At 40.5% G+C, this 26,872-nt stretch overlaps 1 protein-coding gene across 1 annotated transcript; it reads right to left on the bottom strand.

Annotated features, from left to right (window-relative positions):
- Window positions 1-72: 72 nt before the first annotated feature.
- Window positions 73-26,872, bottom strand: HADHB (hydroxyacyl-CoA dehydrogenase trifunctional multienzyme complex subunit beta). The gene is made up of 14 exons (XM_040496874.1): window positions 26,816-26,872; window positions 23,420-23,541; window positions 19,646-19,690; window positions 13,989-14,088; window positions 10,258-10,345; window positions 8,473-8,660; window positions 7,985-8,165; window positions 6,462-6,583; window positions 4,103-4,182; window positions 3,975-4,022; window positions 3,291-3,378; window positions 2,892-2,966; window positions 2,323-2,487; window positions 73-627 (listed from the first exon to the last, which is right to left on the bottom strand). Exons 1-14 carry the CDS (start codon window positions 26,870-26,872, stop codon window positions 592-594), a joined length of 1,395 nt encoding a protein of 464 aa, XP_040352808.1. The 3' UTR covers window positions 73-591.

Here is a 26,872-nt window from a genome sequence, read left to right as displayed (position 1 = left end):
TTAAAGGCAAAATCTGCCCCCAAGCCAAGGGAACCACCCTTTACCTCTGGTAAAAACTAAGGCAAACAGTTCTTCAATACTCCCTCACTTTATTAAGTGTAACAGGGTACTTATATATCTAAACATTTACTGTAAGTTTTCAGTGACATTTAAACTCTGAATTACCTTTCCATAATTAAGTTTCTTTAGGCACATTGGTTTGTATTTTATAGAAAACACGCATCTTTAGGTCACAAATAGGAAGGAGTATACTTTGCAAATGTTACAAAGATGATTCCAAATCTCAGAGAACCTCTCTCCTGAACTGCAACCACTCATTTAAGTATTTAATGAAAATAGAGCCCCCAAACAACTGTTTAAACATAACACTGAGAGATTCTGCTGATTAAGAAATCCCTGAAAGAGTAGTAAGCCGTGATTACGGAAAAGCTCAGAATACTAGCAAGGCTTAATTGCAAAGTATTGAACAGAAGGCCACAAATTGTCTTTTCCTAAGAGGAGATAGGAACTAAGGATGTCAGTTAGTAATGCATTGGAATGGCATTGCCTAGTGCGAGTGTTGCGCAGAAACTCCAGGTCACCTCTCCTTTATTATTTTGGATAAGCTTCCACTATCATCGCATGGCCCTGTAGAGGAGAAAAAAAAAAGAGCTCCGTTAGAGCAACGGAAGGCAATGAATCCAGCCAGTCCTGAGGCAAAAGGGAACAATGGGAAAAGTACGGGCTTTGGAGTCCGATCCTGGGCCTGCCTTTCAAACACTGTGTGATCTTGTGTGTGTATGGGCAAGGGGAGTGTTGCCACTGGCATCTAGTGGGTAGAGATCCCGCTAAACATCCTACAACACGGAACACAACCCCCCCCGTAACAAATAATTATCTGGCCCCAAATGTTAATAGAGACAACGCTGAGACACTCTACTCTATATCCACAATGCGGGATTCCTCCTCTGGTCTCCCAGTCACATTTGCATCACTTATTTGGCTCTTGATGAAACAATGCCAAGTTTAATCTACTTTTTAATCATCTCCTCTCGCCTTCACCAGACTGTAAACTTCTAGAAGAAAGGTACTGGGTGGTATTCTTCATTCATCCACAAAAGCATCCGGTATTGGGTTTTACTCTGTGTGCTAGGTGAACAACCAGGGAGCACACACTAGAAACCACAAGACACTAACCCACGGGGGCTGCCCACCCCGCACGATACTGTGCCCTCATTATCTCCCTCAGTTAAGCCTGGCACAGACAGATCGGGGGGGGGGGGGGGGGCTCCAGTCCTGACTATGGTTTTCTCTGGACAAAGGTACACAGACTGAAAAGTGCTTTTCATCATGAAGTCTGAAATACTCTAGCCTACAAATAACTGACCCCTTGTTTCTTCAGTTTCTGAGACAGGTCATAAATAAAGGCTTTTAAATGCAAGATGTTTAAACTTTTATATAGCTTATTATTTATCTTGATCAGCAACAGAAAAGTTTCTGTAATCTGGAAGAAAACCAGATCTGTTTCCCTCAGGACTGGGGACAAAAAGATTACAATCAGCCCTCCTTTTGGATTTTATTCCCAGAGTGAAATGCCATACGTAGCAGGTAGGAAGTTGTGTCTGTAATGCAAGTAAGGCCAATGAAAGAAATCTGTAGAATAACAAATTCCCCCCCAAATAAACAGCAATAAGTTACCCAGCAGTAAATTAATTTTCCAATTAAGGTATAATTCAGTTTTCAGGAAAGATAATTTACTTTTCGGAGAGATTTTATAAATATGACCTCAGGGTGACTAGATAAATGAGTAAAATTTTATCTAAGAAAAAAATTTTTTTTCAGTTTAAGACAGAGACAGTGCAACTGGGGGAGGAGCAGAGAGAGAAGTACAGAGGGGATCCCTCTTTGCACTCAGCACAGAGGTCGATGTGGGGCTTGAACCCCCGAAACCATGAGATCATGACCTGAGCTGAAACCAAGAGTCAGACGCTTAACCGACTGAACCACTCAGGTGCCCCGGCTCTCATTTTTTTCTACACGCCTTTTGTATATAGAAACATAATGAGGATGTATTCCTTTTAAAATTAAAAAATATATCTAAACATTATTTTAGGAATAGAAATAGCTCGAGTTTAAAAACTACCTTCCTTCCAAAGTACGATCAAGAATTAAAGTTGTACCCTCCTCCCTCAAAATAGGCTGCTTTTTTTTAGTCGTCTGTCATCAGAAATACTGCTCTAAGGATGTTTCAAAGTGAAGCAAATGAAACGTGCTTGGAATGAGCTGGTTTGGTTTGCAAGAAAATGACTTTCCAGAAGCACCTCTGAAGCTGCTGTGACATACCTGCCCTCCAGCGGCACAGGCAGCCACCAAGCCATACTGGCCTCCCTCCTTCCGTAATCTGTTGGCAGCTGCCATGACCAACCGGCAGCCAGTAGCTCCAAATGGGTGTCCCAGGGACAGCGATCCACCCCAGTTGTTAAACTTCTCCAAGGGAGGTGACCCAACCTGGCTCCCACAAAAACAGACACAAATATAATGATGAGTTTACTTAAGATTAAGAATCGGGCCAGACTCCTAGCAAGAGGAAGGTAACAGAGATGGAGAAAATGACTAACTTGAGACACGTCACGTATTACTTTATCGTAAAGAAAGAAATTCTAGGTCAATTCTGAAAGCCACTGTCTATTTACCTTCACCTAACACCAGAACTGGAAGAACAAAAGACAAAACAGAATTTTACTTGCATTTTTCCTAAAGATTTCCAGGAACTATTTTCCAACGAAGAAATAAATACATTTACTAAAATAAAAGATTCTTCATAAAAAGGAATTGCTTTCCCCTTCATATTTTTATTAACAGCCCAAATATTACTGTGCTTTGGAAATTCAAGCATGCTGTTAATCACTTACCTTGGTTTTTCTACCCATGTAATTTTGTGCAAACCAATCAGAATCCATGGCTTTAAAATTAGCCAAAATCTGACCCTACAAGGGAAAGGACCTTGTTATTAATGTCCCTTGACATTAAAGTTGAGCAAATCTTTACATCAGTTTTCAGTGAAATCTTCCTAAGGAAACATTTGCTTCTTTTGAAGGGCCTCTAAGAGATCACAGCAAAAGGTATGTCTTCAAAACTGCACGACTGGATTCCCCCCACTTAACACCCCTTCCAACGGTATAGGTCAGTATTTCAAATATAAAGCTCTACTTGTGTTTTATAACACTATCATAAAACACACTTGGATCTCCCCAACACAATACATTTTTTATGATTACAGTCCTTTGATATGTATCTGTTAAGTGACTTACTGAGAATGCTTCATGAAATTCAAAAGCATCGATATCAGTCATTGTTAATCCTGCCCTTTCCAGAACTTTTGGAGTAGCGTAAGTTGGTCTAAAAAGAAAAAATAAGTAATGTGTTAAAACTTTAATTTTTAACCTAAGAACTCCTTATCCTCCAAGGTGAGTTTTACATAAGGTATTATCATGCCCTCCACTCATTCACTGCTTCTGTACAAATATTAAGTATTGGGGGCACAATAGTGAACTAAACAGACATAGCCTCTGTCCTTACAAAGTTTACATTCTAGAGTCAGGGATATAGCTAATAAACAAACTATGAAAGAGAAGGGCAAACAAATAATGTGAAGGATTAGAAAAACACAGAGCTGTGAGGGATGGGAAGACAGTCTAAACACCAGGAGGCTTTCATAAAAGGCCATTATAAAGACTATGTAGCAATATGAAAAAATGCTTATGACACCTTAATGAAAAAAGAATACATTATATATGTAGAAATGTATACAAAAAAGAGGAAAAAAAATCCAAAACTGTAAAATAATATACCAACATAAAGGATTATTTTTAAGAATCCAACACACAAAACAATTATGAACTCAGAACTTAATGTACTTTAAAATCTATATAATAAATGTGGGTAATCAAATACTTCTAATGATAGTCCTAGGATATTTCTACACTGTTACCTACCCAAGTAAAAGTTGATCTTTTGGATCCTGAGACACATACACAAAATCCCTAGGTAAAAAACAGAGGGGTTAGCTCCAGTAATAAAATAAAGAAACCGAGGCGGCCATTTATTTGAACATTTACTTTACCTCAAATATGCCTTTGGCTTATAACCCATGGCCAGAGCTTTCTCCTCTGCCATTATCAGCATTGCAGATGCACCATCAGTCTGAAATGTTAAGCAGAACAATAACGTTAAATTCTTCAGCCTTTCTGGAAGTCTCTGTACAACCATTTTCTATGTAGTGTTCCTGAATCTATCAACTAATTACACTGTATACAGAGATTTTATAAAACAAAACTATTTTCATTTTATCCATAATTAATGGGCGACCCAAATACACACCCTGACCCATTGTTTTAAGGAAGAGGGTAGAAAAACCTGTCAAAAAGTACCATCATTATCAAAATGGACAAAGAGAATAGGTAACATAAGAAGTATGTATTCATAATAAACTTAAGCCAAAAGATTTTTGCTTTTGACACAGAATATGAGAAATCTTATGAATTAAAATAGTCTCTCATTTACTTACTTATTTTTACATTTTATGGACTGTTTCTGAACTTGTTTCCTGCCTGTGGAAGGAAACACAGGCTTCGAGGTGATATGAAAGAAACAGGCAGGCAGCTGAGAACATTGGAACCATGGTCTTTCCTCTCTGGACACACCCCATATACTTCTTACCAACTGAGAAATCAAGTTGAGAGACAAAGAGCTACCACTGAAAAAAAGCCTTATACCATGACTAAAAGAAAGCTCAAAAAAAAAAAAAAAAAAAAAAATCCAGGGGCACCTAGGTGGTTCAGTCGTTTAAGTGTTCAACTTGAGCTCAGGTCATGATCTCATGGTTCATGAGTTTGAGCCCCACGTTGGGCTCTGTGCTGACAGCTGGAGCCTGCTTCGGATTCTGTGTCTCCCTTTCTCTTTGTCCCTCCCCAGCTCACCCTCTTTCTCTCAAAAATAAACATTAAAAAGAAAAAAAAATCCAAAACCCACTACTTCGGAGTTTGCAACATAAGAACAATTTCTACCACATTCTATGATATTATTTTAACTTAGTAACCCTGAAGTCACGATGGAGCTACCTTACCACCAACAGAGGAGCCATAAGGTCTGGAAACAGCGGTGACCATACATAATAATGGTTTATGGACATTACATTAATATGTTCAATGTGCCATTGTGCAAAGTTACAATGAATGTGGTGCATCAACACATTGCCCAAAACCCACCTATCTGTGATGTGCTGCCTCTGATGATTTGCATTTCTGACTTCCAATGACTAAACCCGCCCCTTTGGCACACACCAGAAGTAATCAAAGAAGTTCAGATCTGGCAAGAGTATAGCCCACCCCATATGGCCCTATCATTCAATTTGGTGGTGGAAATGATTATCTAACCAGTCCTTCAGCGCTCACGCCTAACAAGATGGTGGCATACCATCCTGCTGGAATCATTCCAGGCACCCCTCCCCTAGCCCAAGAGTGGGCGTTAAGTAGTCACTTAACAAGGTCAAACATGTCAACATGTACCCATGTTACCCATGCAGGTAAGGAAGATACATTGTAAAAGAAATGCTGACCAGCTAGACTCTATCCCAAGGTGGTAGGAGAAAAGAAACCACATCTTATGAGCAGAAACAGAATCAAAGGGATGTTTAGTTAACATCCCTTTGGCTCTGAGCCAAAAAACGAGGAAGGATATGAAGCTATATGCTGATAAATAAAACCACCACCCCAAGAAATGAGGGTAGATATACTTATTCTATATGTTTTATAGGAAAACGCTTATAGAAATCGCTTATAGTAACGTAATTGGGGACCAGTATAGAGCATCATTTTCTAACAAGCGGAGCTAAAAGATAACTTGTCACACTCTCTGCCTACTTTCCACATCTCATACAACTCCTCAAATTCACATCCTATGCTCCAACCAAGCTTTTCCCCAAAGAAACCCTCGCTCTCATACCTCTTTGCTGTTCCCCTTGCCTAGAATGCATTTATTACACTTCTTGAACTGGCTTGTACCCTTCCTTCAAGATTTGCTGCTCAGATGCTACCTCCTCGACGGAGCCTCTCTGACTCCCCCCATGTGCGTCTTCTCTGTTAGCCTGCGCTTACAACCTCCATCGCATCTTCTCCTGGCATTATCATCACTGGCCTTTCTACCCCCAGTGCCTAGGAGAGCTAATCAGAGCTTCCTGACTGGTTAAATGCCTGAAGTGAACAGCTTTTTGAATCAGAATGGTGGCTAGATTAGGTGACTCTGAAGGCCTTAAACTAGGCTTCTTTTTGTTTTTTTAATAATCCCATTTTAATATTTTTATAATGAATAACTTAGATGTTTACGCCTCTATAATACATATAAATAGATCTATTGTAGGCTTTTCTACTGAAAGGCCACAGATATAAAAGTCACTAGTAAACACATAGAGCACACATAGTTACCAGGAAAGAAGAATTTGCAGCCGTCACTGTGCCATAGGGCTTAATGAATGCAGGTTTTAGTTTGGCCATCTGCTCCAGAGACGAAGGACGAATGCCATTATCTTTGGTAACTGTATCTTTTCCTAAAAAAAAAAAACATGAACTTTTTAACTCTAAAGAAGTACAAGCTTTATATATCTTCTCCAGAGAAATGTTTTAAAAACTATAAGAACAAATGAAATGTAACCCATAGCTATTTACTAAAAAGAAAATCTTTTACAGTTATTAAGATGTCATCGAATCTTAATCAATACTTTGTTTTAGATTTTTTTTTTTTTTTAAGTAATCTTTATCCCTAACATGGGGCTTGAACCTACAACCCTGAGATCAAGAGTCGCATGCTCTACCAACTGAGCCAGTCAGGCACCTCTGAACTATATTTTTAAGACATCTGGGAAATAATCTAAATGATCTAACAAAAGGACACCCTACCTTCTTTCTTTTTTTTTTTAAATGTTCATTTATTTTTGAGAGAGACAGAGTACGAGCGGGGAAGGGGCAGAGAGAGGGAGACACAGAATCCGAAGCAGGCTCCAGGCTCTGAGCTGTCAGCACAGAGCCCGATGCGGGGCTCGAACTCACGAACCGTGAGATCACGACCTGAGCTGAAGTCAGACGTTTAACCGACTAAGCCATCCAGGTGCCCAGGACACCCTACTTTCTTAAGGTATTTATTCACATTTGACTATTCTTCTATTCAGAAATCACATGAATGAAGAATTTTTAAATGGGCATCTACATAAAAACTAAAATACAGCAGGAAGACGTAAAAGCAGACTCTTATGAAAACTTCTCTTTAAAATGCTGTGGAGGGGCGCCTGGGTGGCGCAGTCGGTTAAGCGTCCGACTTCAACCAGGTCACGATCTCGCGGTCCGTGAGTTCGAGCCCCGCGTCGGGCTCTGGGCTGATGGCTCAGAGCCTGGAGCCTGTTTCCGATTCTGTGTCTCCCTCTCTCTCTGCCCCTCCCCCGTTCATGCTCTGTCTCTCTCTGTCCCAAAAATAAATAAACGTTGAAAAAAAAATTAAAAAAAAAATAAAATAAAATAAAATAAAATGCTGTGGAGCACCTGGGTGGCTCAATTGGTTAAATGTCTGACTCTTGGTTTTGGCTTAGGTCATGCTCACGGTTGTGAGATCAAGCCCCACCCCTTGCACTCTTCTGCACTGGCAGTGCAGAGCCTGCTTGGGATTCATTGTCTCCTTCCCTCCCCCTCTCTCTCTCCCCCTCCGCCCCCACCCCCACTTGTGCACATGCTCTCTGTCAAAATAAATAAACATTAAAAAAATAAAATATTGACCTATTACAACATAAATCGAACCCTGAGTCCATGTTTAAAAGTGAGTGTTCTGGAAACAGAACCAACATACTTACTGAGAAGTCATTTGGGGCTTTTGGAGTTTCAGAAGCAATTCAGAACTCTCAGAACTCCCTAACAGGTGGCATGAAGCATCCTCCTTTATAAAGCTGAGGAAACCATTTTACCTGGTACTTTGAAGGGCACAACATCAGACAGGAGTCCTTCATCCTGGGCCTTCTTGGCCAGGCTGTGAGAGCGCAGCGCGTACTCATCCTGGTCCAGTCGAGAAACAGCAAAGGCAGCGGCCAGTCGGTCTGCAGAGTGGCCCATGGTCTCACTGGTGGAGAACTCGGCCACCGCAGGGAGCTGGGGAAGGGAACGTACAGGATCAGGTACGCTGTCAACAGGTGTTATACCATGCCCAGGGTTATCTGGGAAAGTCAAGACCAAGACAGGAGAAGCTTTTTGTGAGCAGGGTGTCTCTCAGGAGGGCTTACAAATTCAAATTTTCTAAGCACCATCTTTTTTCCCCCATCTTGAGCAAATAATTAACCTTTCCCTGTAACTAATAGAATCTACAAATGAGCATAACCGACCGTATAACTAATTATGTATCTTTGCAGTGGGATGCTTTGGAAGCACAGGTCTTTACATAAGAGGTCCCAAGTCTTACCTCAGGTGACAGGAAATTCAATCTGAATTTAGAGATTAAAGACAGTCGCTGACCCAGAGTCTTGGCCTTATTGAGATCAAGCAACATCTTCCTCATTTTCCTTGAATGACGAATAGGGACATCAGACATTAACTCTACACCACCTGCCACGACCACATCGCACTGCCCGGAGGCGATCAAGCCGACACCTACAGGGCACAGGTTACAGGAACATGAGCATCTTTTGCAGAAATTAACAGACCACTGATAATTGAAGCTTCTTGATTAAATTCCTGTTGTACGACAGTTATCAGCATTCTATAACACGTGTAATTATGCTTTTAACTTCTTCAGAGGGATTAAGATAATTTTTTTGAATGACTAAAACTATATTCAATGCACTAGAGAAAAACAAGTTTCATTCAGTCCATATGGACAACAGCTTCTGGAAATATCCACTGGACCAACCCTCACATCAGTCTAAACCAGAACATTCTGCATATTTTACAAACTCCCAGCTTTAGTTTTCAGAAAGATTTTTATCCCTACAACAGGAATTTTTACTACAAGCTAGAGAAAGTCTAGCTTTTGAAGATGTAAGGCAACCTCTGCTCCTCTTTCTAGCCACTGGCGAGTATTTTGTTGCTCTATCTGGAAGTTGTCACATGCTTCATAGAGTGGTGAATGCCCCCAATCACGGCCTGTGGCATCATCTTCTGCCACTCATGAGGCAGGCTGCAACCTGGCCTTGATGTTACTAAAAGAGCAGAGTCATCTTTCAGGTTTCGGTCTTTTCACAACAGGCACTGCCACTGCAAAATGTCCCACTATTTTGCTAGAGTTTGTCAGGAGAATTTGTAACTAATTATTAAAATTCCACAGGTGTGGGGAGAAAGCAGAGGAAAGAGTCTGTACTGTACTTCTTACACAGTGATTTATCACTTGGGCCACAACCTTCATGGGGGTGTATTAGACTCCCCTAACTTAACCATTTTTTTTCTAATTTTTTTTTTTTAATGTTTATTTATTTTTGAGAGGAGAGGGGAGCAGAGAGAGAGAGAGAGAGAGAGAGAGAGAGAGAGAGAGAGAGACAAAGAATCCGAAGCAGGCTGCAGGCTCTGAGCTGTCAGCACAGAGCCCAATGCAAGGCCTGAACTCATGGACCGTGAGATCATGACCTGAGCCAAAGTCAGATGCTTAACTGACTGAGCCACCCAGCAGCCCTGGGATTCACCTGACTTTAAAACCCAACAGGTTAGGGGCACCTGGGTGGCTCAGTCGGTTGAGCCGCCGACTTCAGCTCAGGTCATGATCTCGCAGTCCGTGAGTTCAAGCCCCACGTCGGGCTCTGTGCTGACAGCTCAGAGCCTGGAGCCTGTTTCAGATTCTGTGTCTCCCTCTCTCTGACCCTCCCCCGTTCATGCTCTATCTTGGTCTCAAAAATAAATAAATGTTAAAAAAAAAATAAAAAAAAAACAAAACCAACAGGTTATAAATTATTCATGACTCAAATTCAGAAGCACCCTCCTAGAGACATACTTCTCCAGCTGATAATCCCTGCTGTGGCCAGCCACATTACTGATGGAGAAACTACATGAATGGTTGTGTCCCTCAGGCATAGACAGCAAGAAAAGATGAGAACTACTTCAAAGATCGAAAATGTTAAATATGACCTTATTTTTGAAAAACGACACAAATTCAGAGATCTCTGCTGATCATATACTTTTGTTAAGAGTACTTTTTTTTATGATCGTATAAACGACCAAGGAGAATTAACATGTACCTTCTGCTTTCAAGTAAACATACCTGTGGTCATGGCTTGGTTGGCAGAGATGCAAGCCATGGTGACAGTGTGAGCAGGAGTCTTGTCAGAGAAGCCAGCTCCCAGGGCAGCCTTCAGGAAATACAGGAACGAAACGGTCACTTCTAAAGGAAGCGTTACGTGGAAATGATGTCATGTGAGCACCACTTCTCCGTGTGGTGAATCAGGAAAGGGTTTGAGGTTAATACTCTACAGAGTAACATTCAGAATGAAATTAGGCCCATCATGGAAATGGCCCACTCATTTTTCATCTAGCCATTAACCGACAAGCGCTTGATGAAATTCTTGGTAGCCGGTTTCCAGTGTGGTCAACAGGCTACAGGTCACCTAATTCCTTAGCAATGCTGTGCTCTGGGCCTTCGAGAATATCAATACATAACTGGATTTTAATCTAAATTTCCAAATAGCCTTGAAGTAAACCTTTGAAATCCACCTGGTGGAAGGATGAAATAGGTCATGGAGTAAGATCCTCACGATCTGTGTTCCTGCACTTGAAAGGCTTGGTGGCAAAGCAAAAGTTACCAAAGCAAAAAGTGATTTCTAAAGAACCAACCACTCCCCTAACAGCCTTCCCACTCAGGTCCCTGCCTGCTCTCCACTCATTCCTCCCACTGCTAGTCCGTCTCTCTTTGTGACTGCCACAGAATTCAGACAGCACCCTGAAGACCCAATGCAAAGGCAACTTGGAAAACTTGCCATTAAGGAGGAGTTCAAGTTGATGAAAGAAACTTTGCAAAAGTGCCTAAGCCCCAAGTAAGCATCTTTGAAATAAGGTCAGACCAGCTAACCAACTGGAAAAAGACAAACCTGTCCAGGATGATGACACAACAGTCGCTTCAAAAGAGAACAATTTGAGGGGTCTTGACAAGAACTGAGGCCCTCCAGGGGCGCCTGGGTGGCTCAGTCGGTTGTGCATCCAACTTCAGCTCAGGTCATGATCTCGCGGTTTCTGAGTTCGAGCCCCGCGTCGGGCTCTGTGCTGACAGCTGGGAGCCTGGAGCCTGCTTCGGATTCTGTGTCTCCCTCTCTCTCTGCCCCTCCCCTGCTTGTGCTCTGTCTCTCTCTCTGTCTCTCAAAAATGAATAAATGTAAAAAAATTAAAAAAAAAAAAAAAAAAAGAACCGAGGCCCTCCATTAATCTTGCAAAATGGCCTCTATCTCTATCACTATGGCACAGTAAACGTTACACATAACATGAAGATACCTATTATTTTATTATAATACTTATTGGGGAAAATAATGCTGCCAAAAAAAATCAATGTCTGATTCCATTTTTGCTTAAGAATTAATGCATAGATACAATAACAAAATATTTCATAACATTAAAGTTACGTTTTAAAAATAATGCTCTCACTATCCCCCCACCAGCCACCACCACCACTATTTAACTATGAGATTCTGGTTCCCATGAGGGGAATTCTTTTTTAGTGGCCCTTTTCTGAAACTATTTAACTATGCTCAGAATACAAGATCTCCTGTAATTTGGTAAAATAAACCTGTTTCCAAAGTCAAGATGAAGGAGGCTGAATGTTTCTTAAATAAGTTTTACTTTTTTAAAGTTTATTTAGAGAGAGAGAGAGAGAGAGAGCCCGCGCATGGGAGCACCTGAGGATGCATGAGGGTGGGGGAGGGGCAGAGAAAGAATCTCAAGCAGGCTCCACACTGTCAGTGTGGAGCCCGACATGGGGCTCAAACTCAAACACCGTGAGATCATGACTTGAGCTGAAACCAAGAGCCGGCCGCTTAACCAACTGAGCCACCCAGGCGCCCCGCTTTTATATTTACACTACCCATATATCATCATCTGTAGAAACAGAAGTACGTCATAGTACCATACATACAGTATAACCTTATTCTGGTCTTTCTAGGTAGACTTGATACTCAGTGCCCAACCTACTCTGCTGAAAACTACACCCTGGCAACGGCACGTCAGCCTCTCAATGCAGACCAATTCAAAAAAGGAAGAAAGAAGCAAATCTCCAGGGGCCAGGGGAGGAGAGCACACCAGTGGGCCAAGTGTAAAGGGCACTCAGGTCGTATGGCCCGATCCTCATAAGGTCCTTTCTAGCACGTATCCCACCCTTGGCCCCAGTTGACTCTCAGCCCTGAAAGAGCTTTAAGTAGAAGTGGTTTCTGGGGAACCTTGTCCACATGCTTCTATTTAAAGCTTGAACAGCTCTCAAGGCACGCTTAGGCTCTAGATAGCACACTAAGAGAAAAGGAGGAAGACACCTCTCAGTCTAGGAGGAGAGCAGGGAAATCTGCAGAGGCCTTTCAGTAAAGTCAGGTTCATGGGAACTCAGCAACAGAAGTCTTTAGCATTTCCTATAAACATGACGAATACAGACAACAGGTCCTTCAAAAGCTCTCTAGTTGGAAGGTACACTAGCTTTTAGGTTACAATACAACTACGGAGAGACATCCTCATAACATCCTCCCCCAGGGCAACCTTCCCCTGGAGTGAATGCCCCTGGTATTGGTACAGGGCAGGGCAGGGAGAGGCAACTACCACACGTCAATTCATAGCTGCGATTTGCACATGGATGTAAAATTTTCTGACAGAATTTAGGGAAAAACATTATGGCTTTAAGTATTAGAACGGAAATACTGAAAAAACTGAAACGCTTGGTATTTAGTTTTCAAGTGCTCTTATAAGAGCCACTTTGCTTTTTGCAGAATATAAAAGTTGCAAATGTATTATGACTAGCTTGATGCAGTCGTAAAATTGTCATATTCGACCCAGTCAGAAACGTGAAAGCCCAGGGAAAAACCAAAAAAATCAGGATGGGAAAAAAACCATTTTCTGTTCATAATTTTTTTTCTGCCTCCCTAACATCCTACAGTCGATTCTGTGGGCTTAAGTAACACCAGATGTTCAGCAATATTAGCATTTACTGGCAGGTAAAAATGTGGGGCAGAACGAATACTTCCGGTCCTGCTCATGTCCCCTCCTGGCTGATAGTGATGGAAATTATTGCCCCCACAACTGTACTGAACACAGAGATACGGCAGGCACAAAGCTAGAAATAAAGAAAATGCTTAACACGCTGAAATGTGCTTTGGAGCCAACTTTATCCAAATAATCGCTTTCAAATTGAAACAAAGCCCAGAAGATGTGTTTGGACTCTTCACCAGGAAATGCCTGTGTGACGTGTCACACAAGTTTTAAGGTCTGTTATAATCTCAGTTGCTACCAGTGAACACTACGTGGAGCTATGCCAACTAGGGTAAAGGTTAACTCCTATGAGATGGTTTTAAACACACACCCTATGTGTCGTGTCGTTAATGGGAACAAATGAATCAGCAATGCCACCTCCAACAAAAACCATGTTGTGAAATAAGTTCTTTGCATAGTGTTGAAATTTTGAGTTAATTAGTAGCCACCGTAACATTATCAAGGTCACATCAGCCATACTTCCGTACGATCTCTATTATCCTAAGGGATAGAAAAATGAACATATCCCAAAGCAGCTCAAATAATTGATTTGACTTATAGTATGAATATACACGAGTACAGGACAAGTCATTTGGTTTATACTATAATTCTCTCAAACATTAAATAACATTCATTATTCAAATTGTAAAATCACATTTTAAGTCAAATATAACCTTACTTAAAACTTTTTAATAACTTTTGAAGAATAATTCTGTTCACTGAAATTCAATCGATTCTCCTATCAATCTCTCGGAACAACATGAAGTCCGTTTTACTCACCTCTCTAGCCACATTGCTAGTCTTCACTTCCTGTATAACTGTGCCAAAGATGATATGATCAACAACATCCTTCGGGACACTGGTCCGATGCAGCAAACCCCTGAGAGAAGTCCAAAGCAATAAAAACCGAGACAGTGCCGCAGGTCATCACATAAAACATTGTAATTCTTTTAAAACGACAAGCTAAATAGGAAGAATCAAAAATCATTTTGAGGGGTGCCTGCGTGGCTCAGTTGGTTGAGCGTCTGACTTTGGCTCAGGTCATGATCTCGTGGTTCATGGGTTCAAGCCCCACATCGGGCTCACTGCTGTCAGTGTGGAGTCCACTTTAGATTCTCTGTCCCCTTTCTCTCTCTGCCCCTCCCCATTCGCACGCATTCTCTCAAAAATAAAACATTAAATAATTTAGAAAAGGATAAAGCAGATACATAAATAGAGTAATGTTAATAGGAACCAAAGTTTCAGTCAAAAGAGAAAAGAGAGACAAGTATAAAATCAAAGAGATGAAATAAAATCCCAGGTATATTAAATTTAAATTTGGAGTACCAATATAAACCCATAATTAAAGCTGTACATTTGTCTAGTTTTACCCACTGATAGAGACTAGAAGCAGTCACATTCCAGTAGGAAAGGAAGGAGTCAATCTTTTGGGTTTTTTTTAAATGTTTATTTTATTTTTGAGAGAGAGCGCAAGCAGGGGAGGGGCAGAGAGAGAGGGAGACACAGAATCCGAAGCAGGCTCCAGGCTCCCAGCTGTCAGCACAGAGCCTGACGCGGGGCCCAAACTCATGAACTGTGAGATCATGACCTGAGCCGAAGTCGGACACCCAACCGACTGAGCCACCCAAGCGCCCCAGGAATGAGCCAATCTTGAACTCAGACTTGGTTCTTTTTTTTTTTTTTTTTCAGACTTGGTTTCTAAATGCCATTCCCCACTAAAGGAATCCGCTTATTTACTTTTTTTTTTTTTAAAGATTTTATTTTGTTTTTTAAGTCTACTTATTTGAGAGAGTGGGGGAGGAGGAGAGAGAGAAAGAGAAAGAGAGAAAAAGGAGAGGGAGGGAGGGAGGGAGGGGGAGAGGGAGGGGGAGAGGGAGAGGGAGAGGGAGAGAGAGAATCCCAAGCAGCTTCCCTGGTGTCAGTCTAGAGCCCGAGGCAGGGCTTGATCTTATGAACCATGAGATCATGACCTGAGCCTAAACCAAGAGTCAGGCACTTAACTGACCGAACCTCCCAGGTGCCTAAATATTTTATTTTTAATTAATCTCTCCACCCAACACTGGGCTCAAACTTACTTACAACCCTGAGATCAAGAGTCACATGCTCTACCAACTGAGCCAGCCAGGTGCCCCAGGAATAAGCTTTTTATTTTTTTTTATTTTTTTATTAAAAAAAAATTTTTTTTTTCAACGTTTATTTATTTTTGGGACAGAGAGAGACAGAGCATGAACGGGGGGAGGGGCAGAGAGAGAGGGAGACACAGAATCGGAAACAGGCTCCAGGCTCTGAGCCATCAGCCCAGAGCCTGACGCGGGGCTCGAACTCACGGACCACGAGATCGTGACCTGGCTGAAGTCGTACGCTTAACCGACTGCGCCACCCAGGCGCCCCAGGAATAAGCTTTTTAAAAAAAATGACTGAGGCTAGGTCTAAGGCAAGACAAGTACAAAGTAAATCTCACTGATCTTTTTTGTGCCAAAAATAAGAAAGTACTTAAAGACTAATGGGATATCAAAAACAGGAACATGGGTGTACACGTTTGTCAAAGTTCATCATACTATACACTTAAATCTGTGCATTTTATTATATTCAAGTTATACCTCAGAAAATAACATTATGCTAAAAAACAAAGGGACATAAGAACTTGGGGGTGCCTGGTTGGCTCAATTAGTAGAGCATGCGACTCTTGATCACAGAGTCGTGAGTTTAAGCCCCACATTGGGTGGAGAGCTAACTTAAAAAAAAAAAAAAGAAACAACTTGACAGGAGCTCCCACAGATAAAATGCGTGAGCTTCAAAAAGAATACTGACTAACCTTAGCTATGACACAATAAGTAAAATGGGGCACCTGGCTCGCTCAGTCAGTGGAGCATTCGACTCTTGATTTTGGGGTTGTAAGTTTGAGCCCCGTGTTGGGTATAGAGCTTACTTTAAAAAAATCTTAAATGGTTATATATTTTATTTTTTGAGAGAGAGAGGAAGGGTGGGGCAAAGAGAGAGGGAGACAGAGAATCCCAAGCAGGCTCCACACAGTCAGTGCAGAGCCCATCGCAGGGCTCAAACTCATGAACTGTGAGACCGTGACCTGAGCCAAAATCAAGAGTCAGATGCCCAACTGACTTAGTCACCCAGGCAGTCCAAAAATAAAATCTTCAAAAAAACACAGCAAGTAAAAATTCGTAAGTCTTAAAACAAAGAAAAGCTGTTCTTTACAGAAAAATACCAGCCGATAAATGTAGGAGGAATAACAAAATTAGAAAAATCATAAATTTGTAACCTCTGATGTAATAAAACTGATTCAGGCAAAACTGTCAATGAATGCCAAAAACCATCTGGTGAAAGACCGTTGGGGAATGGGCTAGTCACACGGTGCTATGAGACCACTTTACAGATTACTAATTGCAAAAGAAAAAAATGTACCTTTATAATCAAAAGACCTGGCAGTCTGACCATGACTGAGTGGTTAGATTTAGTATCACATATCATGTGCCTCCTGACATGACAGAATACCACGTGCGTAAACCCATAAAGCATTCTTCCCAAATACTGTTTAACCTGAAACTAATCAAGCCTCTAGAACGCATCTCCAGTTTACAGGAAATTCATAAGGGAAGTTAAATATCACCATGAAGAAACATCGAGAATACGGGACATTCCATCAAACAGGTGGCCTAGAGTTTTCAAAAGTCCCTGTCCTTTGGGGCGTGGGAATGTTGGGGGAGAAAGAAAATGTTCTAAACTGAAGAGACTAAAAGAGACCTATCCATTTGTAATATGAACCTCGACTGCGTCCTGGTTTGGGGGGGAAAAAAAAAACTAATGAAAGAAAAGACAGTCTTGGAACAGTTATGGGGGAACTGACTATGAACTGAACATTACTAGTTATGGAATCACTGTTACTGTTTTAGCTGTAGTAACAACATCCTGGAGGTCCTTATGCTCAGGAGGTAAACACTTGAAGTATTTAGGGCTGAAGTTTCAAGATGTCTGCAACTCACTGTCAAATGCTTTATTAAACTATATAGACATGGCCAAATGGTTAACAATTATTAAATCTAGGTGGGAGGTATTTAGGTGCTCACTATATTATTCTTTCAATTTTATTGTATACTTGACAGTTTTTAAAACAAGAAGTTGTGGAAAAACTTGCAAAGCACCAGTCTGGGATCATGATCAGAAATAGGACAGGGCGCCTGGGTGGCTCAGTCGGTTAAGTGGCCAGCTTCGGCTCAGGTCATGATCTCACGGTCCGTGGGTTCGAGCCCCACGCCAGGCTCTGTGCTGACAGCTCAGAGCCTGGAGCCTGTTTCAGATTCTGTGTCTCCCTCTCTCTGCCCCTCCCCTGTTCATGCTCTGTCTCTCTCTGTCTCAAAAATAAAACATTAAACAAAAATTTTTTTTAAATAAAAAATAAAAACAAAGAAATAGGAAAACAAGGGGTAACCGGGTGGCTCAGTTGCTTAACCATCCATCCGACTTCAGCTCAGGTCATGATCTCACGGTTCGCTGAGCTTGACTCCATGTCGGGCTCTGTGCTGACAGCTGGGAGCCTAGAGCCTGCTTCAGATTCTGTGCCTCCCTCTGTCTCTGCCTGAGTGCCCCCGCCCCCCCGCCACCCCCATCCCACTTGCATTCTGTCTCAAAAATGAACACTAAAAACATTTTTTTAATGGAAAAATAAGCTAGTTTTAGGGAAAAGATAATTTTTATTTTTCAATTTTTGTTTATTTTTTTTGAGTAGGCTCCATACCCAATGTGGGGTTCAAACTCACAACCCTGAGATCAAGAGTCATGTGCTCTACTGAGTCCAGGCACCCTGGTAAGTTTTATTTTTGATACACTGCACTTGGAAGTGTCTAAGGGGTCAAGTTTAGAGATTTGGGACCCTCCACATAACAAAATAAAGATTAAGTAGATGAGATTTTTTTTAAGGAAAAGCATGCATACATAGAAATGCAATGCTGTAAGAACTAAAACTTGCGAAATACTTGTAAGAAAGTTAAAAAGATCCAGTTTTTTAAAGTAGGGAAAAATCATTCAGAAGATGGAAGGAAAATCTTAAAGGCATAATATGAATAAGTCAAAGGAAGACGGGGTCAAGTACAGCTGACAGGTCAATGCTAGAGAATACAAAGAGACCAAGGCCTGGGAAAAGGCTTGGGGAAAGGCCTGTGCATTTAGTGACCACAAAAGCCATTACAGAGAGAAGCTCCCGAAAGTATGGTTACTGAAGAACAGTAGGAATGGAAATAATTATTATGAGATTAAAGGAAATGAATGGTAAGAAAAGAGAAGCAACTGGTGCTTTCATTCATTTTTAAAGTCTGGCAGGAAGAGAAGAAAAAGAATCAGATGGGCAGAAATGTCACCTGAGGGTTTTTTCAAACTAGAAGAGACCTGTGGCTGGTTTCTGAAGACCCAGAAAACAAGGCACTGATGAAAAATGAATGAGGTGATGCTTCACATGCTACTCCCACTGCAGAAACAGCCACACATTGTAGGACTTTCGCCAAATTACTCACCTGGCTCAATCTCCTGTAACCATACCTAATTTTACATTCTTACTTGGCTTACATATGGATCTTCAAGTCTCATTCTAGGCTTCTTTGTAGATAAATATTAGCTCCCATCTAAAACAATCATCAGGGGCGCCTGGGTGGTTCAGTCGGTTAAGTGTCTGACTTAGTCGGCTCAGGTCATGATCTCCCGGTTTGTAAGTTGAGCCCCATGTTGGGCTCTGCGCTGACAGCTCAGAGCCTAGAGCGTGCTTCTGATTCTGTGTCTCCCTCTCTCTGCCTCTCCCCCGCTTACATTCTGTCTCTCTCTCTCTCAAAATAAATAAATAGGGGCGCCTGGGTGGCGCAGTCGGTTAAGCGTCCGACTTCAGCCAGGTCACGATCTCGCGGTCCGTGAGTTCGAGCCCCGCCTCAGGCTCTGGGCTGATGGCTCGGAGCCTGGAGCCTGTTTCCGATTCTGTGTCTCCCTCTCTCTCTGCCCCTCCCCCGTTCATGCTCTGTCTCTCTCTGTCCCAAAAATAAATAAAAAACGTTGAAAAAAAAATTTAAAAAAAATAAAAAATAAATAAAAAAAATAAATACATAAATAAAATAAAATAAAATAAAATAATCACCAAATACATACATTGTATTTGCATTGATCGGTTATAACTAGCTAGCTAGCTACAGTGCTCGTGAAGGAATACTGTCACACTAAGAAACTGTCAAGCCCGCAAAATAAACACTGCTGACACCTACCAGCTGCTTGAATTTGTTTTGCACACATGGCCAAAATGGAGTGTCAGTAAATCTTGAAAGAGCTAGTAGGTGTGTGTTTCTCACCACATAAAAGGTAATATATCCTAGATATGGAAATCCTATTAAACATGTTTCACATGTAAAAACTAGAGTAACAACTAAAATAAAACTGCATTTACTTACAAAAGTGCTGCTCTAGCCAAATCATGTGGCATCAGTTCCTTATATCTGAGGAAAGAAAAGAAACAATTTAAACTAAAAGCCTAGAACATTAACAGTGTTTTCATTCTATTTGAAATACCTAGAGATACCATCTAATATGCTCCTGCAAATGCACTTCATGATCTAAGGCAGTCCAGCATTCCAAATGAAGCAATATTGTGACTACTATTTGTCATCCTTCGCAATCTGGCGGGCCTGAACTCCTACTGAGCTGGCTAAGAATCTAACCAAGATGTGGCCCAGTATCTTATTGTTCATCATGACATATGTTGCACGCTCTTTAAAACTAAACTCCATCTTCTCAGTTCTCTTTACTTCATTTTTCAAAATAGATTATTTTTCAACGTCCAAAGGGACCTGAGGGATGTATTAGGACTTTTTCGGAAACTTTTGGAAGTAATTTAAGATCTACGACAGAACTGGAAAGACCGAACAGACATCCTGAATACCCTTTGCCTGGCTTCCTCTAATGCTAATATCTTATCCAACCATGATGCACCAGTCGACACTAAGAAACTGGTACTGCTACAACATTCACTAAGCTGCTAACTTTATCTGGATCTCACCAGTTTTTCTACTAATGCCTGCTTCCTGTTCTGTTCTAATACCAAATCCATGTACTTAGTTGTCATGCCTTTGTTTCCTCCAATCTGTGACAGTTTCTCAGCCTTTCCTTGTCTTTGTGACCTTGATATTTGAAGACTAGGGTCATGGGTTTGGGGGAAGAATACGAGAGAAGTGAAGTGCCCTTCTCATTGCTTCATATCGGAACGTGCATGATAGCAACATGACTTATTACTAGTGAATCACTCGGTTAAAGCAGTATCTACCAGTTTTCATCACTATTTTTCCCTTTCTGTACTCAAGTTGAGTATAGAAGGGAGTCACCAGTCTGGACCTCGCTCGAAGGGAGGAGAATTCAGCTCTACTTCCTACTGGAAGGAATAACAAAGGATTTGTGGACATGTTAAAAGCACCGCAGTAATTAATAAATATTTAGGGGGAAAGAGTTGAGGCAACGCAAGTATCTCGTTTCTCAACGTTTCTCACCTACTAATTTTTTCATTCATAGATCCTCCTTGCAGCAATTATTACTGTGGTGTTCCAATGGTGATTCATTTATTTTCATCATTCCTTCTATATTTATTAGCTGAAATTCTTTGGTAAAGATGATGGGTCCCTTCTCTCTCATTTATGTATTTATTCAATTATTTATTTATTTATGTAAGATGGGACTCACATAAATATTTTTCTTTGGGTTATGATGTAATACTCTATTTTATTGGTCAAATTGTTCTAGCTTTCATCATTAGAAGTTATTTCAGATTGGTCCCTTGTCCTTTTCTTGAGTCATTTTTTTTTTTTTTTCTTAAAGCACTTCTTCACTTCCAGGCACTACAAAATGCTCCAGCCTCATCTTGTATTTTCTCTGGCTCAGCCCTGGTCATTCTTCTAGGCAGGCCTGGCTCCTTATACTGAAGAACGGTATTTAGAAACAAGCTCTGCATGCAAACTCTGTTTAAATGTCAAAAATAAATTCCCTTTAAGTCAAAGATTAGGCCATTGGATTGAATAAGTTCATTCTACAAGTTCCTGAAAATCAAAACCTAAAAATCCAAAAATGTTTTTATTTTAACTCTGAATCACAGAAGAATTATCTGTAGTTTTCCAAATCTTTCAGAGGTAAAATGAGTTCCCTCAAATTTAGAACAGAATAATCTGGGGAAACATTGTGTGTCAATTTTAAAATGTCCAAACACTAAATTACCATTTTACAATGTTAACGCTCACATTCCTACACCCTTCTCTACAAGGATGATTAGCAGATTCCCAAATCCCACTGCTGGCATCCATTCCTACGAGTGCTTCCCAAATGCCCTCCCCTTTTAAGAACCTTGTCTTCCAAATAGCACTCAAGTTAAAAGCAAAGTTTCCTCAAATTGAACAGAAGAAGATCTTTTTCCACCTAGAAAATCATCTATTACATATAGAAGACCTATTTGTCACCTCAGTCATAACATCAATCTCATGACTTGATTATTTGTCTTCTTTATAAATTCTTCTCGCTATATTGTCACTTTTGTTCTTCACATAAATATTACCTTGAAATTTTTTCCTTCTTTTCTATCAACTTTAATTTCTTATGTTATTCCAAGTTTATCTCTTCTCTGTACCACTAAGTTGCCCACGTACTTTGTCATCTCAGTCAGTTAAGATCCTGAATTAAACTAAAACACAACCACAAACAACAAAAGGAACCCCATACCAATGTGCTGAATATCTCAAATCAAACTTTGGGCAAATACTAATTACCAAAGAGTTTAAATAACGTAAGTAAATGATATAGCTGAACGTGTTCAAATTTCTTAATAACTAGTAAAACAGCTGGAAATAAATACCTACATAGTATATAAGCAACCCTTACAAAAAAAAAGAATTGTCTTCCTAGCCTAGAACTTTCTGCTCTTGACAGAACTTTCTTTTTCTACCCTGCTCTGCGAAGTACGAGGCTCTCCTGTCCTCAATTTCCTGCTGCTACAGCTTGAGATTCTTACTTTTACTGCTCTTGTCAGTAGAGGAAAAGATTATAGAGAAAAATGGCTTTACGATGCTGAGACAACAGGGTGAGTGAAGAATCTTCACCACCACTCACTTACAGCATTAATTCTGTAAGAAAATACTCTCTAGGTTCTAAACCGTATGTTTAAAAAAGAACGTTTACTGTTTGTGTATGTACACACACACACAAAGGTATGCATCTTTGACAAACACACTGCTCTGCACCTTGCTCTTTACACTTAACACATCCTCAGAAACTTTCTATATTAGTATATATTGATAGGCCTCACTCCTCTTAGCAGATGCCCAACATTCCCCAGTGCAGTAAGTTAGTGACTGCTTGTTCAAAATATGAGTATCAAAACAACCTAAACAAAACAGAACTAGTATTTCACTTAGTTTGAACCTAGTTACCAAAGCCCATTATCAGCTTTTGGACAGACTAGGCCCCACTTGGGGATACAAAGCAGCAGACAAGTCTAAGGAGAAGAGCAGTTTGGTTCCGGGAGATTTCTGTGCTCATCTAGGATCATTCTGGTTCTATTTACTTGGGGTTGTGCTATGCTGGGATTTCGACCAGCCTGTCAACTGCAATTCTGATCAGGAAGCTAAAGCAATGAATTAAAGGCCCTTCTGAATACTCACTGGCCCACAGCCTCAGTATTCAAACTTCTGAACAAGGACAGAAACAAGGTACTTATCTCCAGACAAGGAAAGCATACCTCTGCTGGAACCAAGGCATCTGGATCCACACTAGGTTTTCAAAATTGGCCTGGTTCAATCTAAAACTATACTAGGCTTGTTCATGAGAAAGGATGAAAAACAAATTTTGCCATTTTATTTTACCACTGGCCTGACTTATTCTGTATTAATTTCATAAAGAATGCTATGCGTACATTAACCCACTAGCGACAGTATTACCGACTGGGTTACATGTGCAAAGACCACTTCCGAAAGTGTCTTAAAAGAAGAAATAAATAAAGTTACGTGTTAATTAACCGGATTTTAGTAATCATTTCACAACGTATACACGTATGAAATCATCACATTGTATACCATAAAAAATCATGTCGTACAACCTAAATATATACAATTTTTATTTGCCAGTGATACCCTGAATAAAGCTGGAAAAGAAAAAAGAAAACAAGGAAGAGAACACAATCATTTAATACTTACGAAGTGCCCGACTGCAAAAATGGAATGCGAACACCCTCCACCACCACAATATTCCTTATATTGGGTTTGGCTAAGGTTTTCTTCGACTTGGTCTGGGCAGCTTTAAGGTAAAGTTCAAAGAACTATTAATTCAAATATATGAAGTCAGATGACTTTTCACATTTTCAAAAACAGACATTCTAAGAATTACAACATTCAATGCCAAGCTGCATTTGCCACTTACCAAACCAGTTCAATTAAAAATTTTTAAAAAAGGCTAAGAAACTGACTAGCATTTACAAGTTTCCAAACAGTATTTAAGGTAAATACAGAGATTATACCTAATAATGGTATATTCATTAATGAGAGTATTCATGCCATTAACAAAATTGTTTCTTTTTATCAAGTGTTTCACAATCACATCGAGAGCAGCCAATGTGTCACAGGTCTTCCCTTAATATTAGAAGTCCCGGGGTGCCTGGATGGCTTAGTCCTGCAACTGAGAGCATGCAACTCTTGATATCAGGGTTGTTAAGTTTGAGCCCCACATTGGGTATAGAGATTACTTTAAAACATAAAAAATCTCAAAAAAAAAAAAAAAGGAGTCTCAATAAACGGTATCTACTCTTCACATAGCTTAGTATTCTTGTTTTTTATGTAGAAATAAAAGCCATTTGGTTGGTGATTATCACCATTCTGCAAAAACCTAGAATGCCTCCTGATTCTGTTTGACTCAATTTATATAGTTACTTTCCGACATCAAAAGAGCAACGTTCGTGCCAGTATAGGACTGGCACAAAAATAGACTCAGATCCCATGGAACACAACAGAGAGCCCAGAAATAAACCCATGCTTATATGGTCAATTAATCTATGACAATGGAGGCAAGAATATACAATGGGGAAAAGACAGTTTCTTCAACAAATGGTGTTGGGAAAATCAAACAGCGACATGCAAAAAATTGAAACTGGACTTTTTCTTACACCACACACAAAAATAAACTTTGATGAGTTAAAGACCTAAATGTGAGACCCAAAACCATGAAGTTCCTAGAAGAGAGCACAAGAAGTAATTTCTTTGATATCAGCTGTAGCGGTACGTTTCTAGATATGTCTCCTGAGGCAAGGGAAACAAAAGCAAAAATAAACTATTGGGACTACATCAAAATCGAAAGTTTTTACACAGTAAAGGAAAACATCAACGAAACAAGGCAACTTACTGAATGGAAGAAGATATTTGCAAATGATATATCCGGTAAGAGGTTAATATCCAAAATATATAAAGAATTTATACAACTCAACACCAAAAAAAACCAAATAATCTGATTAAAAATGATAGAGGGTCTGAACATTTTTCCAAAGAAGACATACAAATGGCCAACGGACACATGAAAAGATGCTCAACACCACTAATCATCAGGCAAATGCAAATCAAAACTACAATGAGATCACCTTACACCTGTCAGAATGGCTAAAATCAAAAAGACAAGAAATAACAAGTGTTAATGAGGATGTGGAGAAAAAGGAACCCTTGTGCACTACTGGGAAAAAACGCAAATTGGTGCAGCCACTGTGGAAAACATTATGGAGGTTCTTCAAAAAATTAAAAACAGAAATACCGTATGATCTAGGGTCACCTGGGTGGCTCAGTCAGTTATGTGCCCAACTTCGGCTCAGGTCATGATCTCACGATTCGTGAGTCTGAACCCTGCATCGGACTCTGTGCTGACAGCTTGGAGCCTAGAGCCTGCTTTGGATTCTGTATCTCCCTCTCTCTCTGCCCCTCCCCACTCACACTCTGTCTCTCTCTCAAAAATAAAAAAGCAATGAAGAAAAGAAGACAGAAAAAAGAAAAAAGACAAGACATACCATATGACCTAGGAATTCCACTTCTGGGTACGTACCCAAAGAATACAAAAACACTAATTCAAAAAGATATACACACCCCTGTGTATACTGCAGCATTACTGAGAACAGCCAAAATACGGAAGCAACCCAAGCGCCCACCCATAGATGAATGAATAAAGATGTGATGTGTACACACACATACACGCACTCAATCAAATATTACTCAGCCATAAAAAAAGAATATCTTGGCATCTGCGACATGGATGAACCTAGAGGGTATAATGCCAAGTGAAGTCAGAGAAAGACAAATACCATATTATTTCACTCATATGTGGAATTTAAGAAACAAAACGAATGAGCAAAGACAAGAAGAGACAAACAAAAAACCAGACTCTTAAATACAGAGAACTGGTGGGTTGCCAGAGGGGAGGTAGGTGGGGGAAATGGGTAAAGTAGATGAAAGGGATTAAGCATACACTTATCTTTTTTTTTTTAATGTTTATTTATTTTTGAGACAGAGAGAGACAGAGCATGAATGCGGGAGGGGCAGAGAGAGAGGGAGACACAGAATTGGAAGCAGGCTCCAGGCTCTGAGCCATCAGCCCAGAGCCCGACGCGGGGCTCGAACTCATGGACCGCGAGATCGTGACCTGAGCTGAAGTCGGACGCTTAACCGACTGAGCCACCCAGGCGCCCCAAGCATACGCTTATTTTGATGAGCACTAAGTACAGAACTGCTGAATCATCACCTTGCACACCTGACCCTAATATAACAGAGTTAATTATACTTCAATAAAAAAAGAGCAACCTTTCTCTAATTTTTTAATTAAAAAAAAAAAAAGAATACATGCTTGTGGCAAAGACACAAAAACAAAAACACACAACTCTAAAAGATGGAAAGTAAAACTAAAGTTCCCTCTTGATGCCCTCCCCTGTCCTATCATTTCCTTTGAAGGAGATACTGCTAATTTGGTGTATAACTTTCAAACTTTTTTCTCTTTGAAGTTACATACATGCATACACTTATGTGTTATGTACAGTCTTCTGACCTGATCACACCTACTGACATCATAGAGAACTATTTATGATAAATATCCACAAACAACTTGAAAGAAACAGTGGTCAGAGCTAAGAACCATGATAAAATGGGGTACAGATTCCCCTGTCAGCTCTAACAGAGGTGTGCTGGTGCAGGACACAAAGGCACAGGGAGATCAGCAAGGAGACTCTGGCAGACTCAAGCATGTGGTGCTAAAAGCCAGGATACAGGCAGTATCAGTGTATGAATGGAAGGAAGGGACCTAGACAAGAGATTTTATCAAGGAAGACGAGGCATCCTGGTGACCAATCAGATATGGAAAGAAAGGACAACAGGATTATAAAGGAAGCTTAGAGACTAAGAAAACCTAACTATTCTACACAGAGTAACAACTGGTTTGGGAAGAAAAATGACTTCACTCCTAAATATGCTGACTTCGAAGTGACAGAGAGACACCCAGGTGGGTATGTCCGCTTGACGAGGTAAAGCTCTGAAGACAAATGGGGTGTAGATGGGAGACCCATGAAGTACTTGCGGTTCGGAACACGGAAGAACAAGAGGCAGGCTTGACGGCAGCAGCTCACCCAT

This window comes from Herpailurus yagouaroundi, unplaced genomic scaffold (genome assembly GCF_014898765.1).
Source record: "Herpailurus yagouaroundi ecotype Mexico unplaced genomic scaffold, PumYag 188, whole genome shotgun sequence".
In the NCBI taxonomy this organism is placed as follows: domain Eukaryota; kingdom Metazoa; phylum Chordata; class Mammalia; order Carnivora; family Felidae; genus Herpailurus; species Herpailurus yagouaroundi.
This window is presented reverse-complemented; position numbering and strand designations above follow the sequence as displayed.

What these genes read in the sequence shown, in the direction of transcription:
- HADHB (XM_040496874.1), bottom strand. Translation starts at nt 26,872, where the DNA reads ATGGGTGAGCTGCTGCCGTCAAGCCTGCCTCTTGTTCTTCCGTGTTCC. An exon ending in CAACCAAGCCATGACCACAG is followed by an intron (nt 8,661 to 10,257) that starts GTATGTTTACTT and finishes TGTGCCCTGTAG; the next exon opens with GTGTCGGCTTGATCGCCTCC. An exon ending in AAAGATCAACTTTTACTTGG is followed by an intron (nt 3,379 to 3,974) that starts GTAGGTAACAGT and finishes TTTTCTTTTTAG; the next exon opens with ACCAACTTACGCTACTCCAA.